This window comes from Polypterus senegalus, chromosome 18, assembly GCF_016835505.1.
Source record: "Polypterus senegalus isolate Bchr_013 chromosome 18, ASM1683550v1, whole genome shotgun sequence".
NCBI lineage: Eukaryota > Metazoa > Chordata > Cladistia > Polypteriformes > Polypteridae > Polypterus > Polypterus senegalus.
The window spans coordinates 37889066-37909912 of NC_053171.1; the positions used below are offsets into that span (position 1 = coordinate 37889066).

The following is a 20847-nucleotide window of genomic DNA, read 5'->3' on the forward strand; positions in this document are numbered from 1 at the left end:
ATGTGTTCTGTGTTTCCTGATTATCCAGTGAGAAAATTATCACTGTTTTTTTTATTAGGTGTATGCCCTTTTCTTATTTTATTCAGTACTACATCTTGTTGAAATAAGATGATTTTTAAGCATTTGATTCTGAAATCTGAAGAGCTTCTAAATATGATAAAATGAAGAGTGGGAAGCTAGTCTTCAAAACAAACTTTGTGACACTGGTTCAGAAATTGTCTGATTATTAGTTTAGTTATCAGCTCTTTTAGGTATGAAGTTCTGCAATCAACTGAAATGCACAAAGCAGTACTGTGGTTGTTACAGAATTACATGAGATTTAAAAGGAAAGGTTTGCTGTCATCCTAAAGAACTGATATTGGCAACAACATGTAGTACTGACTGTGACTTTAGAAGAGCAGTCATAGCTTCCATTTAAAATAAATAAGATGTAAACATCTCCTTTTAAACAAGTAAATTCACTTATTAGTAGTCGCACTAATATGAGGTAAGTCATAGTGGGGAAGGGTCTTGATATAAGGTAACATCAAAAGAAAGACCCAGTTAGACTTAAGTGAAGAAAAGTAATAGTAGGTGTTCATTCATGCAGGATTAGTGAATCATTGCACTCCACAAGTGAAAAGAAGGTTAAGGAAATGTTAAAACTAGAAGTTTTCAAGGAATTAAATAGTAAATTAATAATAATAATAAATGATATAGTATGGTGGTCTTGGTACATTCCAGATAATTGTGTTCTACTCTGTATTGATTTCCTAAATTGGTACCCTTCAGTCAAAGAAAGAAAAACTCAAAATGGTCACAGAAATAACTTTAATCTGACAAAAGTAATAATAAATAAAAATTCTATGAAATTTAACCAATGAAAGTCGGACATTGATTTTCAACCATGCTTCAACAGAATTATTTAAAAAAATAAACTCATGAAACAGGCCTGGACAAAAATGATGGTACCCCTAACTTAATATTTTGTTGCATAACCTTTTGAGGCAATCACTGCAATCAAACGATTCCTGTAACTGTCAATGAGACTTCTGCACTTCTCAGCAGGTATTTTGGCCCACTCCTCATGAGCAAACTGCTCCAGTTGTCTCAGGTTTGAAGGGTGCCTTTTCCAGACGGCATGTTTCAGCTCTTTCCAAAGATGCTCAATAGGATTGAGGTCAGGGCTCATAGAAGGCCACTTTAGAATAGTCCAATGTTTTCCTCTTAGCCATTCTTGGGTGTTTTTAGCTGTGTGTTTTGGGTCATTGTCCTGTTGCAAGACCCATGACCTGCGACTGAGACCAAGCTTTCTGACACTGGCCAGCACATTTCTCTCTAGAATCCCTTGATAGTCTTGAGATTTCATTGTACCCTGCACAGATTCAAGACACCCTGTGCCAGATGCAGCAAAGCAGCCCCAGAACATAACAGAGCCTCCTCCATGTTTCACAGAAGGGACAGTGTTCTTTTCTTGATATGCTTCATTTTTCCGTCTGTGAACATAGAGCTGATGTGCCTTGGCAAAAAGTTCAATTTTTGTCTCATCTGTCCATAGGACATTCTCCCAGAATCTTTGTGGCTTGTCCACATGTAGTTTGGCAAATTCCAGTCTGGCTTTTTTATGATTTGTTTTCAACAATGGTGTCCTCCTTGGTCGTCTCCCATGAAGTCCACTTTGGCTCAAACAACGACGGATGGTGCGATCTGACACTGATGTTCCTTGAGCTTGAAGTTCACCTTGGATCTCTTTAGAAGTTTTTCTGGGCTCTTTTGTTACCATTTGTATTATCCGTCTCTTTGATTTGTCATCAGTTTTCCTCCTGCGGCCACGTCCAGGGAGGTTGGCTACAGTCCCATGGATCTTAAATTTCTGAATAATACGTGCAACTGTAGTCACAGGAACATCAAGCTGCTTCGAGATGGTCTTATAGCCTTTACCTTTAACATGCTTGTCTATAATTTTCTTTCTAATCTCCTGAGACAACTCTTTCCTTCGCTTCCTCTGGTCCATGTTGAGTGTGGTACACACCATGTCACCAAACAACACAGTGACTACCTGGAGCCCTATATATAGGTCCACTGACTGATTACAAGATTGTAGACACCTGTGATGCTAATTAGTGGACACATCTTGGATTAACATGTCCCTTTGGTCACATTATTTTCAGTCTTTTCTAGGGGTACCATCATTTTTGTCCAGGCCTGGTTTCATGAGTTTATTTTTTTAAATAATTCTGTTGAAGCATGGTTGAAAATCAGTGTCTGACTTTCATTGGTTAAATTTCATAGAATTTTTTATTTATTATTACTTTTGTCAGATTAAAGTTATTTCTGTGACCATTTTGAGTTTTTCTTTCATTGACTGAAGGGTACCAACAACTTTGTCCACGTGTGTAACATCTGATGTCATGCATTGCTTGAACAAGCAAAAGTCACTGCACTTTATCTGACAATCAGGCATGGAATGTCTAGTTGAGGATTGTCTAGGACTGCATGGGATTCCCTTCACATTTCAGCATTTGATGGTCCAAATTTGTTTGCCTGGGTAATTTAGAAATTTGTGGACCATCATCAGTAGTAGTGGCTTTCCATGATATGAGGAATGTGCTGCTCTCCAAACCTGTACTTACGACCCCGGGTTTTACTGGTGAGCTTTATTTTTTTATTTTAATTTGATGCATCCCACAACAATCTCTATTTTTCCTTAGTGATGAACATCGGATTGTTAGAAAGTGGGTACTAACCATCACCTCTTGAGGCTATTTTCTGTTCTGTCAACCTGTGTACATGTCCTCACCATGTCTTTCTGAAGCAATCCCCAAGGTACTGGGGTGTGAGAGCACAATCTCTCTGATGATTTGCTGAGCAGAACAAATGAAGTGGCTCTGTCTGAAATGTGTGTGGTGACTGCTTAAGCATCATGTCACGATTTTCCTTGGTCACTTGACACATTTCCCATTTGTATTTTATACATACTATATATATTTTTAATATATTTTATTTTCTGAGTGTAACAAATGTAGAGTAATAAAGCAGTGATCCATTACTGATCAACCAGTTTTGACAACAGCATACACATTTTAGGCAGAGGTTAAGGAAAGACCTTATTTAACTTTTAATGGCATCTGTTGGGATGCACAGGTTTCATTAAACCACCATGTAGCACTCATGCACAGTAAGCAGTGCCATATTATTCACATTTTAATAGTCCAGGGAATAAATTCTGAATCCAACCCTGAGCAGGACACAACTGCATTGCAAGGGAAGACACTGTCCTACAGGAGGCAACCTCAGAAAAGGATTTAGGGTTTTATGTAGACACAACGTTTTCATTATTTATGCAATGTGCAAAAGCAATTAAAAGACAAATACAATGGTAGGTTATATCATAAAAACTTTTGATTCTAAATTGAGTGACTATATAATGCACTTTTAAGGCCATATCTGGAATATTTTGTGCAGCTCTGGTGACCACACTACAAGAAAGAAATAACAGCACTTGGACTGTGCAGAGGAGAGCAGCCCGACTGAATGACATGTTGTACTGTGACAGACTTAAAGATTTTAAACTGTTTAATCTAAGGCAGAGGAGACTACCTGGGAACCTAATCCAGGTGCTTCAAATCCTCAAAGGCATGGATAAAGTAGATTGAGCAGAATTATTTTAGCTTAACAGTGAATCACATACTGGAGGAGACCAGTACAAATTAAAGGGAATTGAATTTAAGACTGAAGCTGGGAAGCACTTCTTTTCACAAAGAGTTGTGGGAATCTGGAACATACTACCAAGACATGTAGTTGAAGCAGAAACCTTGGCAACCATTAAGAAGTATCTGGATGGTATATTGGGACAGCTTAGCTATTAACTATACATTAAGCTTGTTTGGCTGAATGGTCTCCTTTCTTTTGTCAAATTTTTGTTCTTATCTTCAGAGGTATTCTTATGCACACACCCAAAATCACATATACTTTTTCAATTTAGAGCTGCCAGTCAACATAATTTTTCCATTTCTGGGATGAAGAAGGAAAACATTAAAGTCAGTGAATGCGTTTTGAGTCTAGTCTCTGAAGAAGCACCTTTAAAAATAAAGTTCCAGGGTACTAGAAAGGAAACTCGGTCTGATTAAAGTGAAAAAGGACCTTTGTCACTTTAAAGAGAAATAATTTGGATTCTGTCATGACCTTTAAATTGTATACCAGGTCTTTGTTCTTAAATAGATGGTGGAGGGGTCATGTAGTAGTGTGGTAGTGTCTGGTAGTGTGCCAGTCCTGTGTCTACACGTGCTTTATGCACTTGGTAAAGGCTTTGTCTTTGTTGATATAAATAGTGTTATATGTATGTTGTTATACAGAACATGATGGAAACAGGAAAGTATGTCACAATGTGTAAATAACAGCATTAATCTCATAAAGAATATTACAATTTTTTTTAGCAATCAGTATAAATCAAATGCCATCCTTTTTGAGGCTACATGAGCCATTCATTTTAAGCCTGTTTTGCAATCCATTTCATTGAAATAAAGTATTGTTTGTCCAATTTTATGAATTTATTGAAATAGAAATATTGATTTAGCCTTTTAGATATACACTTCAAAATCCGTTTCATTGTGTCTTACAAAAAATGGGTATGACTTCCCCAAAATTAAATTTTTCCAAGTATGCTATATATTGTTTTAATGTAGGCTAACCTATTACAGATCAGATTTCAGTGAATATACTGTATTTGCAGGATTTCTACATCTACACTGTGTGTTATTCATGACTTAGCTTTTCATCTGTTGTGACTGCCTCCTCACAGAGCTGTTAAAGAAAGAAATTGCACATTGGATGGAGATCCTAATAATTCCTGTAGCATTGTCCCTGGAGTTACACCACAGCAAAGATACCACCCTGCTTCTGGCTGTTACCAACTTCAGTTTGCAATACAACAACTTCAGCAACAGAAACTGCAGTCCAGACAATTGCTGGATCTTAGCAGAGCAAGGCACCAGGTAAAGGGATTTTCAATTTTATTTGAAGCTGTGCATATATTTTGTGTAGAAACCTTGTGACTATTTTAACAGTTATCTGGCTTTCTGCATTAATGTAACCTAAAATATAATTTAATTTATAAACTTAATGCAAAACATTTATTATTTTTGTTTTCTGATAATCTTCTCTGTTAAGAGATTAGTTACCATCAGATATCCAAATGCCAGTAACAAAGGTGCACTGATTCCTTATATTCTTGGGTTAGTCACAATTATTTGATTACAGGATCAAATCAAGTGATGGATATTTCTAACAAATATGGGGGGAAACTACTGCTGTTCAAAAAGGATGCTGCTGCCTTCTTGGCATTTTACTGTTGCTTACTACTGATTATTCACCCCTTGCACTTTTTTCTATTGTCTTAATTTTCTTTTTTTCTTTGTATGGGGTATTCCTCCTTTTTTATATGTGTTTTGCTCTTTGGATACACAATAGAAAACTAAGTCTTAGACACTCCTTCTAAAAGTGTCACCAGTTACTAAATCTGAATATTCACCTTATTTTTTTCCATGAAGAAGAGAGTATGTCAGTGTTTAAAATTCTTGGAATATTTCACAAGTATATAAATGAGACTCTTTTTTTTTTGTATTTCAGTAAAAACCAATTTTATGAATATGGTCCTTTTATATAGTTTCACAAATCTTCTCTTATGATTGAATTAGTGCTATTTTTTATTGAATGTTTATCTCTCTCTTTTCCTATGCAAGCAGCAACCTAACCCAGCAGGAGACCCTGTTTACACATAGGCTCATGTATACATAAACAATGATGCAACATTAGATGTGACCGTTGATCTGACTGCATGCTTCTGGATTGTATATAGACATACATACGTGAAAACATTCTTCCTTCTGTTTTTATACTGTAAAAAAAAAACTCTTTTGGTGCAAATTTCCTTTACCAAACAACTGACAAGAAAATCTAGGGGTAGCAATTTCCATGCAAATGCAGGAGTATAACGAAAGATTAAATTTAGAGTGTGGGTTCATTAACAGAAAGACTAATAATTGAACCCGAAATGGGATCCTAAAGCAAGATATGGTACCCAAAAGTTTAGACTAAGGCACTCGCAAATGTTTACAGAAAGTATCTTTAAATGTGAACAATTAGTTACACAAAATGTCAGCTTAAGCACTGTAGCACCAATAGTGTCAAGTTTTGTGAATTCCATTTTCTGCTTTCCCTAGCCCACCTGTTGTGTAATAGTAATGGCTGCTCAAAATAGCAGCAACCTTTAAACACAAAATAGTGCCGCAGTAAAATTTCAAAACAAAATGACACATAAAATAAACAGAATTCACTGACAGAAACTATATTAAGTTTAGATTCTCTGTACTTCAAAATGAATGCGAAAACAAATCATCAGATCAACCAGAAAAAAGTACCAATATTTTGTTTTAATCATGTAAGAAAACTATGAAGATGTGTAATACTGAATTAATAGAATGACAACAGTGTTGTGTTGATGAGGTGAAACTGACAGCAATTCAGTTGCGTTTATGCAAGAACATTAGGGAAGTTGTACACAAGTGATGTCAGGTGGCTCAGTTTTATTAGACTTCAGCTTGGTTGTTTAGATACCTTTTTTAATGGGTCACTGTATTCCGCTTTTGTTAAAATACATCTCTTTGTGAGTTATAGGTAAATTGTCAGTTTCCCTTTAAATGTACAGCCTTTTAAAATTAACACTCTTTAGCTGAAACTTAATATATGGCAAGTATCTTCTGTCATATTATTAATGAAAACCAATCAGCATTAAAATGTCATTTATATTTGGGATGTATTAGATTTACATTGCCTACAACCTGAAATAGTAGATTATTATTGTTTCATGTTTGTTATTCAGTTGTTATGATGTCAGTGTTTCAGCTGAGGTTTGGTCTAATTAATGAAAGTGAGGTGATGTTGTTGTTGGCAAAGGACAGAGTTATTACACCGTAGTTTCTGTGAATGTGATCCCTTGTCAAACTGCCCATTTCATTTCAAGTTGAAAAGAGTTCAACACTTCAAAGAATCAGTGATAGTCATTGGAGTAGTTCAGACTTTAAACAGACTGATTGCAGCTCTAGATAAATGCTTAACACAAGAAAAACGTTAGAGAGACTCAAAAAGAAATGTACTAATAAATGGATAGTTTTTTTTCTAAATTTGCCTTAGTAGTATGTAATTATACAAAGAGTCTAATTAGAACCTTTTAGAAATGCCAGTTTTTTAAATGCCAAAAGCACACAAATGTATTTTTTTTCCAGATTTACCTGGTCAAAGTGATTAGGGACCAAGGCATTTCACTGTGGTTATGCATGGCACAGAAGAATCACTGACCTTTTAAACCCCCTCTACTTAGCCTAGAAAAAATCTTCACCAAAAATCTCCTCCAAGAGTCGAGCAGTGCTTTGTGTGCATTGAGTTTGTAATAAGGGTCAGAGAGTGACCTGAAACTTTATTTGGGTTTAATGATTAAAATACTTATTTTGTAATATTTAATTCAGCAAATGAATAGCAGAAGGAATTCATCATGAATGTGGTTGTGTAAAAAATACCAATGCTTTGAAGCAATACATTGTTGTACAGAAATAAAGTAGTTTTTTTCTGGATTTGCCTTTGCAGTATGTAATTGTACAAAGAGTCTAATTAGAACCTTTTAGAAATGCCCGTTTTTTAAATGCCAAAAGCACACAAATGGCAATAGACAAGGCTGCCTAGTGAGTTTTGTCCCTTCTCCTACCTGTGAACAGTCTGCATTTGTTGGATTACAGATATCCTCAAATCTTTAGGTCACATCTGGGGCTATAACCCTGTACAATCGACAGTATTATGTGTGCAAAGGTAGGATATATTTGGTCGTGGGTTAAATAGCCTTTAATACAAGCAAACCAGTGGACTTTCATGGATTTCCACTTAAACACAAGGTGTGCAGTACACATGCATCAGAATATAAAAGAGATTGATATATATATATCTATACTAATAAAAGGCAAAGCCCTCACTCACTCACTCACTCACTCATCACTAATTCTCCAACTTCCCGTGTGGGTGGAAGGCTGAAATTTGGCAGGTTGATTCCTTACAACTTCCTTACAAAAGTTGGACAGGTTTTATATCGAAATTCTATGCGTAATGGTCATAACTGGAAGCAGTTTTTCTCCATTTACTGTAATGGAGATGAGCTTCAACGCCGTGGGGGCGGAGTTTCGTGTGACATCATCACGCCTCCCACGTAATCACGCAGTACATAGAAAACCAGGAAGACCTCAAAAAAGCGCTCAAGAAAACATGCATTATATAATTGAGAAGGCAGCGAAACAATAAGAAGCGAGTTCTGCTACTTCGGAAACAAAGCACGATGTAAACCTACACTTTAAATTAAGTTCATAAGACAGGCTGCCGCTGGCGTTTGTAATTTAGTGCCTGCCCATATAAGGCCATCCGTCAGCGGCAATCCAATAGCAAACTGCCACGGGTAAATATTCACGGGTGAAGGACTGTGCTTATGGAGAGGAAGATGAGATGGTCAGGGTGGTGTTTGACACAAACTCAGCGAAACTGCCAGAGAAAGTTTTAAGTGCCAGGACTAAGGTAACATTAAATAAAGCTATGGACATAGCACGAGATGGCACCAGCACAGCTGGGAACCTTCGATGCAAGTACACCGAGTGGCTCACGTGAACTGATGCAGTGCACAGATAAAAGCAACAGTTCCAAAGAGCTGAACAAAACCGAATTACACAATTGAAAAGGCAGCAAAAATATGAAGCGTCTGATAAGCATATTCATAAATGCAGCTACTGTGGAAACAAAGCACACGGTGGAAAAAGTCAATGTCCCGCTAAAGGAAGACAGCGTAAAAAAAAAAAAAAAACCCGTGCATGCAGTTTGTCACATCACAGATAAAAGGAAGGCGAGCTGTTTATTGATGCAGTAAGGAACTAATCGATGAATGAAACCTCTTATCTTTACAGCGATTGACAAACACGGAATGTAACTTGAACACATCGTACAAATTGAGCCTGATTGAAAGAAATAATGATAATCAAATCCTTGATGACAGCAACATTCAATAACACTCACAAAACAATTACTGTATATTGACAATCATGTTACGTTATTTTTAAAATGTTCCCTTTTCTTTTCATAACTTCTACTTCTCCACTGCGATACGGGTATATATATATAAATGTATATCTATAGCCCGATCTACAATACATACTTTAGCATAGACAAGCGGTGGCGCAATTGTAGAGTCTTAAGCCTCTAATGCCGACATTCAAGGTTGATTCGAGAGGGATGTACTGACTATGTAGCGCTACCGATTCATTTTACCTTCCCATCTCCTTGGTTTGGGGCGTATGAAAAATATTAGGTTAACGCAGAATCATGTTACGTTATTTTTAAAATTTTCCCTTTCTTAGCACAAGCACAGTTGAGAAGCTTGATGCATGTACTCCATAGCGCGTTAAAAATAGCGCATTTAATCACACTTTCAATTCCAAGCAAGCGGGAACTTTTGTCAATGCATGATTTCCTGGTACATCCATTACACTGATGCACACATCACAGCTACAAAAATGTTAGAGTCGGAATAAAGCGCGTTCCTACGACTGATCATTTCGACTACCGCGAAGCCTTGATAAAAGCATGGTTTTGTGCACACTGAAAAGCAAGCAAAATTAGATGCATTACAGAAAGCGGACTTTGTGGCTCTTACTGGGGATCATTGGACTTCCGTGACCGTTAGTAATTCTAAATACATCTAATTACAAAATGTTCAATGATCACACTGTTTTAGCCTAATGTACAAAATAATTTTGGCTAATGTTACTCAGAGTTTAAAGAGTAAGCTGGTCAAATTACCTTTTATGTTTCTGACTTATTTTTTAAGAAGAAAAACTGCACTTTATGGTGAAATTTTGGTTATTATTATTTAAAGACAATACTATTCTGAAAATGTACTTAAAGTACTTAAACTACCACTTTATTTTTAAGTCTGCCCAATTTTAACCAGGGATGATATTTTTGTTTCTGTTTTGAATTCAAATGCAGTTTAAAAGCTTTTTTTTCAGAAATTAAAACAGCTTCAGTTTACAATATTCATGTCCATGTCTATTATTTGATTCTGTAAGCCCACTAAAACCGTTTTAAATAAAAAAAAAAAAAAACATTTGCGATTTGGGGCAAATTCGTGTCGATTACATACGATTAATCAAGATTAATTCTTACACAGCCTCTAATTAATTGGATTAATTTTTTAATCGAGTCCCACCTAATATATATATGTAGATATATATATGTAGATTTGTATATATATGTGTATATACAGTATATATGTAGATATGTATATGTTGTATATACAGTATGTATATATGTGTGTGTGTATATATACAGTATGTGTATATATATGTATATGTATATATGTATGTGTGTGTGTGTATATATATATATATATATATATATATTGTCACACACGTCATGGGAGGCAGCTAAAGGGCTTGAGTGAAGGCAGTTGGAGGCATGCGGGGTGTGGCAGAGTGCACTGACTCTTTTCTCCTTGCCTGTAGACCATCCCGGGGATTTCACCTGGATCTCCTGACATCACTTCGGGACTGAGCCAATGGAACTCGGCCACACCAGCTCCAGTCCCTCTGATGTCACCTCCGACTCTGAGCCAATGGTGGAAGACCACGTGCCAGATCCATCGACCTCACTTCCTGTCTCCCCTTTAAAACCTGCCCCTTTTCCTTTGTTTCCTCAGTCTTGTTTTGGACTCGGTTGTATGCACTTCAGTGCTCTGTATTTTACAAGAAAACGACTTTGCAGCCAGGATACCACAATATACGGGTGGCTGCCCCAACTCTTTATCTGTCCATGTCTCGTTCTTGTGACAGTGGCGTAGTCGGCAGGATGGAGAAGTCCCAGAGAGAAGGGGACAGGACCTGCAATATACCCAGGTGGGGCGTGCGGGGCGAGTCTTCAGGCGGGGAGGGTGCCCGTGGTCGGCGTGACCGGTGCGGGCTCCGCTCCCAGCACTCATAACTAGGCCATCTGGAGGCCAGGGGTGTGCGGGTGGGGCTCACAGAATTGGGCTGCCCTGGAGGGAGGCAAAGGGACTCAGTATGCTCTCTTGGGGAGAGTGCCTGCCTCCCTCGAAACCAAAGCCCCATTTACCACCTAGGGGTGCCCCAGACTGGCAGGTGAATAAAATAAAAATGGAGGTTGGACCCTGAGCGGCCGACCAACAAACAAGCCTGGTCCTTATGGGCAATGGTAGGGCATTGGCTACGGCCATTTGAAAACACGCCCTACCAAATAATAGAGCAGGTAGCTTGCTATCTGCTCCTGGAAGCGCTTCCCGTGGCTTCACCCAGCGGTTTGGGCGGCGGTTTAAGAACATGTCTGAGCTCATAGAGCTTATGGAGCGCAGAGGCGGCCTCACACTCTGGGGAGCAGAACCGTCCTCATGTCAAACCAGCGAGTGCGTTCCAAGACCTAGCCCCTCCCTGTACAATCCGGGCTCGTGGCGTCCGCGGTGCAGGCGCGCAAACCGCTTGGGGCAGGAGGAATGCAGGTGGAGGCGAGGAGGGTTGGTGTGCTCTGCTAATCCGTTGGCGGTCCCACATACTGGCGTGGTGATGCGTCCAGCGGACACAAGACCACAGGTTTGTTCGACTCCGGCAGCAACATTTCCATTGTTGCCCGCCGCTTTGTGCAACCGCAACAGTGGCTAAAATTTAAGACCGGTATAACCTGTGTCCACGGAGACATCCGCTGGTACAGGTCCGCCGCTGTGTCATCAGTTACGGAGGGTCAGTTAGTAAACTCACCGTAGCGTCCTACCTGATCCTCCACACCCGGTGATACTAGGGCGGGACTGGTCTAAAATCAAAGCGGTGAGACACATACCACTCCGGGGTTAATTTGGGCCTCGTTATGGGCGGAGATAACCCGTCTCAAGCTGCCTCCACGCCGTGTAATCAGCCGGCAGAGAGAGGAAGCGTCCCCTGACTGGCGTGGCAACTCCGGGCGTCGCGGGCTAACCGTCATCCACCAGCGCGGCGGGCGGGAGAAACCACGCCCATTGAGGTCGGCGCTGACCCTCTCTCCGTGTTGCGGTTCCAATTTAAAAGCGCCGGCTTCTTTTAGAAGGGAGCAATGGAATGATGACTCCCTGAAGTTTGTAAAAAATGCAGTGGTCCTTGTCAATGGCCAGCGCACTAATCAGTCGATGCCACAGGGCCCCTACTTTGTGCTAGATAATGACCTCCTTTACCGTGTAGCAATGCATGGCGGGCAGGAGGCGAGGCTGCTGCTGGTGCAGCGTACCTTCCGGCGGCAGGTCTGCGAGCTAGCACCGCCCACCTCCTAGGTGGCCACCTGGGCACCGAAAAACTCTGGAGCGGATCAAGCTCCGTTTCTACTGGCCAGGAATTAATGAGGAGGTTAGGTAAACTTTTGCGCTTCCTGCCGGAGTGTCAACTGCGACAAATTCCTAGGAGGGACCGTGCTCCTCTGTTCCTATTCCACTGATTGGCGTTCCCTTCCACAGAATGGGGTCGACCTGGTGGGACCCTGGAGCCCTCAGCCGAGGACACAAGTACATTTTAGTCCTCGTGGATTACGCTACGATACCCGAAGCTGTTCCGTTGCGCTCAGCTACCTCTAAAGCCATCGCACGGGAATTACTAGGGGTATTCGCGCGCGTGGGGATCCCCAAAGAAGTCTTGACAGACCAGGGGACCCCCTTCACCTCGGAAACGTTCAAGGAGACTGCCAGATTACTGAAAATAAAGCATTTAAAGACCTCGGTGTATCATCCTCAAACCGGCGGATTAGTAGAGAGGTTTAATCAAACTCTCAAGCAAATGCTGCGTAAGGTGGTCAGCGAGGATGGAAGGAACTGGGATCAGCTCCTCCCCCTCGTCCTTTTTGCCTATCGGGAAGTCCCACAAGCCTCCACGGGGTTCTCCCCTTTTGAACTACTATACGGGCGACAACCTCGGGGCATATTAGATATTTTGAAAGAAGGCTGGGAAGAAGAGGCTCTTCCCTCCACAAACATACTGGAGTATATCGCGCAGTTACGCGATAGATTTGGAAAGATTGGCCTGTCCTTAAAAGTCACATGGAGGAGGCTCAAGCAGCACAGGCCGGTACTACAACGCACGTCTCTTGGGAGTTCCGCCCGGAGATCGGGTCATGGTCCTAGTGCCTACCTCCCACTCTAAATTGCTTGCCCACTGGCAGGGCCCCTCTGAAGTTAAGGAGAGGAAGGGACTGGTGACTATTTGGTGAGTCAACCCAATGCGTCGGCCAAAGGGCGGGTTTATCATGTGAACCTGCTGAAACCGTGGAAGGACAGGGACCCGATCCCTCCTCCGGCCAGCCCGCTCACTCTTCGCTCACACACACGACCTTAACCCGGCACGGACTTAAGTCCCAGACAGCGGCAGGAGCTGGAAACAGTTATCCGGACCGTTGGGAGGTAGTCAGTGAGAACCCGGAAGGACCTCTCTGATTGAGCACAACATGTGACAGAGCCGGGGTTGTTGTCGAGAACGCCCGTATCGTCTTCCCGAGGCAAAAAAGGCTGAAGTGGAGCTTGAGATCAAGCGCATGCTGGAGCTAGGTGTGATTGAGGAAAGTTATAGTCCCTGGTCCAGCCCCATTGTGCTCGTCGGTAAGCCTGACGGAAGTTGGAGGTTCTGCAATGACTTCCGTCGGCAATCAAGTCTCCCAATTTGATGCTTATCCAATGCCAGCGTGGGCGACCTCCTCGAGAGGCTTGGACAGGCTCAATACCTGACCACACTTGACATGACGAAGGGTACTGGCAGGTTCCTTTAGCGGACTCCGAAGGTAAAACGCGTTTAGTACCCCTAGCGGACACTGGCAGTATCGTGTCCTTCCATTTGGGTTACGGGGCTCCAGCAACCTTTCAGCGTCTGGTGGACAAAGTGCTTGACCTCATAACTCATACAGTGCTGCCTACCTGGATGGCGTGGTCATCTATTCCAGCACATGGAAGGAACACCTACAGCATGTCCAAGCGGTATTACGGACACTTGGTGAGGCGGGCTCGGATTAATCCCAGAAATGCTTCTTGGATTAAGCGAGGCCAAATATTTAGGCTACCTGGTGGGTGGGTACCGTAAGGCCACAGTGCTCCAAAATTGATGCCATTCTGAAATGGCCCGTCCATGAACCAAGCGGCAGGTCCAAGCCTTTCGGGTTAGCGGGTACTACCGCCGGTTTGTACCCGGTTTTGGAGAGGCGCGCCCTTGACTGATTTAACAAAGAAGAGGGCCCCGAACATTGTGGCATGGACTGAAAAAACAGGCGCATTTGGTGACTTAAAGCAGGCCCTTACGTCCACACCTGTTTTGATGGCACCTAACTTTTCTTTGCCTTTCATCCTCCAGGCGGACGCCGGACACAGGCCTGGGCGCCGTGCTGAGCCAAAGCGTCGATGGTGTGGAGCACCCCATCATGTTCCTGAGCGGAAACTGTTGGACGGGAGACCAGGTATGCTGCGGTGGAGAGGGAGGCTCTGGCGATTAAATGGCGATTACTCAGCTGAGGTACTACCTGTTGGGCGGGAATTCACCCTTGTCACGGACCATGCACCCTACAGTGGATGGCCCTCCACAAGGAGTGAATCCGCGGGTCACCCGGTGGTTTCTTGACCTGCAGCCGTACAAGTTTTGCTCGTTCATCGTCGGGCTCTCCGCCAGCGCTGATGCTCTTTCTCGGGTTCCGACCTCTCGGTTAGGTCGCCCGACCCGTCGGGTCTGGGCTAAGGGGGCCTTGTCACACACGTGCGCATGGGAGGCAGCTAAAGGGCTTGAGTGAAGGCAGTTGGAGGCATGCCGGGGTGTGGCAGAGTGCACTGACTCTTTTCTCCTTGCCTGTAGACCATCCCGGGGATTTCACCTGGATCTCCTGACATCACTTCGGGACTGAGCCAATGGAACTCGGCCACACCAGCTCCAGTCCCTCTGATGTCACCTCCGACTCTGAGCCAATGGTGGAAGACCACGTGCCAGATCCATCGACCTCACTTCCTGTCTCCCCTTTAAAACCTGCCCCTTTCCTTTGTTTCCTCAGTCTTGTTTTGGACTCGGTTGTATGCACTTCAGTGCTCTGTATTTTACAAGAAAACGACTTTGCAGCCAGGATACCACAATATACGGGTGGCTGCCCCAACTCTTTATCTGTCCATGTCTCGTTCTTGTGACAATATATATATATATATATATATATATATATATATATATATATATATATATAGCAACACTCATGACAATTACAAAACAATTACATTGTCAATCATGTTACGTTATTATTAAAATGTTTCCTTTTCTTTTTACTTCTCGCTGCCAATGCAGCTATTTTGCTATATATATATATATATATATATATATATATATATATATATATATATATATATATATATATAGATAGATATGACAACAACACTCATATCAATGACAAAACAATTACATTAACAATCATCTTACGTTATTTTTAAAATGTTTGCTTTTCTTTTTCATAACTTCTTTAACACACTACTTCTCCGCTGCGAAGCGCGGGTATTCTGCTAGTATACTAATAAAAGGCAAAGCACTCACTCACTGACTCATCACTAATTCTCCAACTTCCTGTGTAGGTAGAATGCTGAAATTTGGCAGGCTCATTCCTTACAGCTTACTTACAAAAGTTATTGATTTTTTTGTCATTTCGAAATTCTACACGTAATGGTCATAACTGGAACCTATTTTTTCGTCCATTTACTATAATAGACTTCTGCTCGATGCCCGTGGGAGGCGGAGTTACGCCTCCCACGTAATTTAGTGCCTGCCCATATAAGGCCGTCCGTCAGCGGCAAGTCAATAGAAACACTGCCGCTAAATATTCATGGGTAAAGGACTGTGCTTATGCAGAGGAGGATGAGATGGTCAGGGTGGTGTTTGGCACAAACTCGGCCAAACTGCGAAAGAAACTTTTAAGTGCCGGGTCTTAGCTAACATTAAATACAGGAGCTGGAAGCCTTCGATGCATGTACACCGAGCGGCTCACGTGAAATGACGCAGTGCGCAGACAAAAAGCATCAGTTCCAAAGAGTGCTGAACAAAAACCGAATTACACAATTGAGAAGGCAGCAAAAAAATATGAAGCATGTGATACATACAAGCATATTCATAAGTGCAGCTACTGCGGAAACAAAGCACACGGTGGAAAAAGTCAATGTCCCGCTAAAGGAACACAGTGTAAAAAAAAAAACCCGTGCATGCAGTGTTTCACATCTCAGATAAAGAGGAAGACGAGCTGTTTATTAATGCAGTAAGAAACGAATCGATGAATGAAACCTGTTATCTTAACAACGATTGACAAACTCGGAATGTAACTTGAACACATCCTACAAATACGAACCTGATTGAAAGAAATAATGATAATCAAATCCTTGATGACAGCAACACTCCTAACACTCGCAAAACAGTTACTGTATATTAGACACTCATGTTACGTTATTTTTAAAATGTTCCCATTTCTTTTTCATAACTTCTTTAACACACTACTTCTGTGTATATGTGTATATATATATATATGTATATATATAGCCCGATCTACATACGCTCAAATAGATAAACCACACGCCGTGGCGCAATGGTAGAGAGTTCGCCACTAGCACCGACGTCCGAGGTTCGATTCCCGAGAGGGGATGCACTGAGTATGTACGCGCGCTTCCCGATTCATTTTACCTTCACATCTCTTTGGTTTGAGACCTATGAAAAAATATGCGGTTAACGCAGAAAGACAGATCACCAATTGAAGCTTTATGAATGATGGATACTTTATTCGATGATTGTTTTGGTAAAGCCATACTCGGTGTATTCATTAGATGAACGGTAAAAAAGTAAGAGTGAGGGGAGGGTGACATATTGAGGCACGCAGGCAAAACCACAATAGCACGTGGGCTCGATGTACTGTAGTGCGCATCAACTCGATCTGAATTGCGTGATCACATTCGAAAAAATATATCTTTTCAAGTTCTATTTAGTACATATGTGTCAAACTCAAGTACTGTAACTGTAATTCTATCCGGCCCACGAGATCATTTTATATACTGTATTATTGTTATTAATGGCCCGGGGATATGAAGCGCTGGTAACACAATAAACTACAGATCCCATAATGCAGCGCTTCAGCTGCCTTGCCGAACACTTACCGCGTTAATCGAGTCCTGCTTATGATGCTGCAAGTTATTGCGAAGCTAGCCCACACGATGCCGAAGAGAAAAGTTGATTCTGAAAATAGAGCCTTTAAAAACCGATGGGAGGCTGAGTATATGTGTACTGAACCCGTGTGTCTCATTTGTGGAGCTAATGTGGCTGTAATTACAGAATTTAATCTAAGACAGCACTATGAGACAAAACATCAAGATAACCTGAAAGACCTGAACGCAATGCAGAAGATACAGAAAGCAGAAGAGTTAAAAAAGAATAACACTTCAGCAGACGTTTTTACCCGTGCAAAATCACAAAGTGATTTCAAGTGAAGCTACTTTTATGGGAGACACAAATGCACCAGTGCAACTTGCCCCACTTTCCCTGTTGCCAAGTAATGTTGAACCAAGTTGGCACAACGGTGTTCCCAAATACGCACTTTGCTGATAAACTGAGCGCACTGCGCACTGAGTTCGCACAGCGCTTTGGTGACTTTGAAGAACAAAAAAAGAATTTTGAGTTGTTTCGCAACCCATTTGCCATCGATGTGGAAACTGCACCTGTGCAGATTCAGATGGAGGTGATTGAGCTGCAGTGTAATGGCACACTGAAGGCAAAGTACGATACTGCAGGGCCCGCACAGTTTATTCACTCCATTCCCGCAGAAATGCTCCAGCTCCGTCTACATGCGGCTCGAACCTTGTGCATGTTTGGTAGCACATATCTGTGTGAGAAGCTTTTCTCAGTGATGAAGACTAACAAAACAGCACACAGGAGTCGCCTCACTGATGAGCACCTGCAGTCAATCCTGAGAATCTCCACAACACCGAACCTCACACCAAACAGAAACGAACTTGTTGCCAAAAAAAGATGCCAGGCGTCCAGCTCTGATAAAATGACATATGAGCAAAGACAACTGAAGGATTTGATTTGTTATTGCTGAAAAGAACAAATTTTATTTATATTTCCAGGTTTTGTTATGCAGCATGTTCATATTTTAATTTGTATAATTTTGACAGGATATATTTTTATGGAGAGCAAAATATTATAAGTTATTTAAGTTTTGAGTTGATTTATTCCGGAATAATATTCCTGTCTGTTTTTATTCATATTTATGTTCAAAAAAGTTAAGTTTTAAAAGTTTTAAAGTTTTAAAAGTTTAGTTTTAGTGTGTTCAATAAATGTTTATCCTGTTCGCCCGCGACGTAAAGTGTGTTTTGGATTTTGGCCCCCTGTGCAATTGAGTTTGACACCCCTGATTTAGTCGACACAAATATCTTTGGTTGGAATGTAAGTCGAATTTACTCTTTACATTTATATGGTGAAGAAAAATTTATGCAATGATGCCTACATTTAACTTACATTCTTACCAAAGATATTTCTGTCGACTAAATAAAAATTCCTTCTATTTAAAATTTAAATAGAACTTGAACAGATACGATAGTTCATAATATCCACGCAGACTTGCACATAAGAGCGGGAGTCATACGTTTTAACAAACAGCGTATTGCACTGATACAAAATAGCCTGCCCATTTAATTATTTAGGAATGGATAAATAAATTAAGATTGTGTATATATGTATATATATATACAATGGTGTGAAAAACTATTTGCCCCCTTCCTGATTTCTTATTCTTTTGCATGTTTGTCACACAAAATGTTTCTGATCATCAAACACATTTAACCATTAGTCAAATATAACACAAGTAAACACAAAATGCAGTTTTTAAATGATAGTTTTTATTATTTAGGGAGAAAAAAAATCCAAACCTACATGGCCCTGTGTGAAAAGTAATTGCCCCCTTGTTAAAAAATAACCTAACTGTGGTATATCACACCTGAGTTCAATTTCCGTAGCCACCCCCAGGCCTGATTACTGCCACACCTGTTTCAATCAAGAAATCGCTTAAATAGGAGCTGCCTGACACAGAGAAGTAGACCAAAAGCACCTCAAAAGCTAGACATCATGCCAAGATCCAAAGAAATTCAGGAACAAATGAGAACAGAAGTAATTGAGATCTATCAGTCTGGTAAAGGTTATAAAGCCATTTCTAAAGCTTTGGGACTCCAGCGAACCACAGTGAGAGCCATTATCCACATATGGCAAAAACATGGAACAGTGGTGAACCTTCCCAGGAGTGGCGGCCGACCAAAATTACCCCAAGAGCGCAGAGACGACTCATCCGAGAGGTCACAAAAGACCCCAGGACAACATCTAAAGAACTGCAGGCCTCACTTGCCTCAATTAAGGTCAGTGTTCACGACTCCACCATAAGAAAGAGACTGGCAAAACGGCCTGCATGGCAGATTTCCAAGACGCAAACCACTGTTAAGCAAAAAGAACATTAGGGCTCGTCTCAATTTTGCTAAGAAACATCTCAATAATTGCCAAGACTTTTGGGAAAATACCTTGTGGACTGATGAGACAAAAGTTGAACTTTTTGGAAGGCAAATGTCCCATTACATCTGGCGTAAAAGGAACACAGCATTTCAGAAAAAGAACATCATACCAACAGTAAAATATGGTGGTGGTAGTGTGATGGTCTGGGGTTGTTTTGCTGCTTCAGGACCTGGAAGGCTTGCTGTGATAGATGGAACCATGAATTCTACTGTCTACCAAAAAATCCTGAAGGAGAATGTCCGGCCATCTGTTCGTCAACTCAAGCTGAAGAGATCTTGGGTGCTGCAACAGGACAATGACCCAAAACAGATCAGCAAATCCACCTCTGAATGGCTGAAGAAAAACAAAATGAAGACTTTGGAGTGGCCTAGTCAAAGTCCTGACCTGAATCCAATTGAGATGCTATGGCATGACCTTAAAAAGGCGGTTCATGCTAGAAAACCCTCAAATAAAGCTGAATTACAACAATTCTACAAAGATGAGTGGGCCAAAATTCCTCCAGAGCGCTGTAAAAGACTCATTGCAAGTTATCGCAAACGCTTGATTGCAGTTATTGCTGCTAAGGGTAGCCAACCAGTTATTAGGTTCAGGGGGCAATTACTTTTTCACACATGGCCATGTAGGTTTGGATTTTTTTTTCTCCCTAAATAATAAAAACCATCATTTAAAAACTGCATTTTGTGTTTACTTGTGTTATATTTGACTAATGGCTAATTGTGTTTGATGATCAGAAACATTTTGTGTGACAAACATGCAAAAGAATAAGAAATCAGGAAGGGGGCAAATAGTTTTTCACACCACTGTATGTATGTATGTATGTATGTATATTTATATGTAAATATATATATGTGTGTATATATGTAGATATGTATATATATGTTTATATATATGTGTATATGTATATATGTATGGATATGTGTATATATATATATATAATATATATATATGAATGACAGAATGACAGCAACACTCATTACTCACAACAGTGACAAAACTATTACATTGACAATTATGTTACATTATTTTCAAAATGTTTCCTTTTCTTTTCATTACTTCTTTAACACACTACTTCTCTGCTGCTGGTATTTTGCTAGTGTGTGTATATGTATATATATATATATATATATATATATATATATATATATATATATATATATATTTATATATATATTTATATATATATATATATATATATATATATATATATATATAT

General features: G+C 40.6%; 1 protein-coding gene across 2 annotated transcripts in view; it reads left to right on the forward strand.

The window, feature by feature from the left end:
- ttll5 (tubulin tyrosine ligase-like family, member 5) overlaps positions 1-20847 on the forward strand; it is a 311958-nt gene that overhangs the window by 224536 nt on the left and 66575 nt on the right. For both annotated transcript variants that reach the window (XM_039741240.1, XM_039741241.1), the window contains one exon: positions 4781-4973. In XM_039741240.1, the coding sequence (XP_039597174.1) occupies positions 4781-4973 (193 nt within the window). The remainder of the gene's footprint in view (positions 1-4780; positions 4974-20847) is intronic.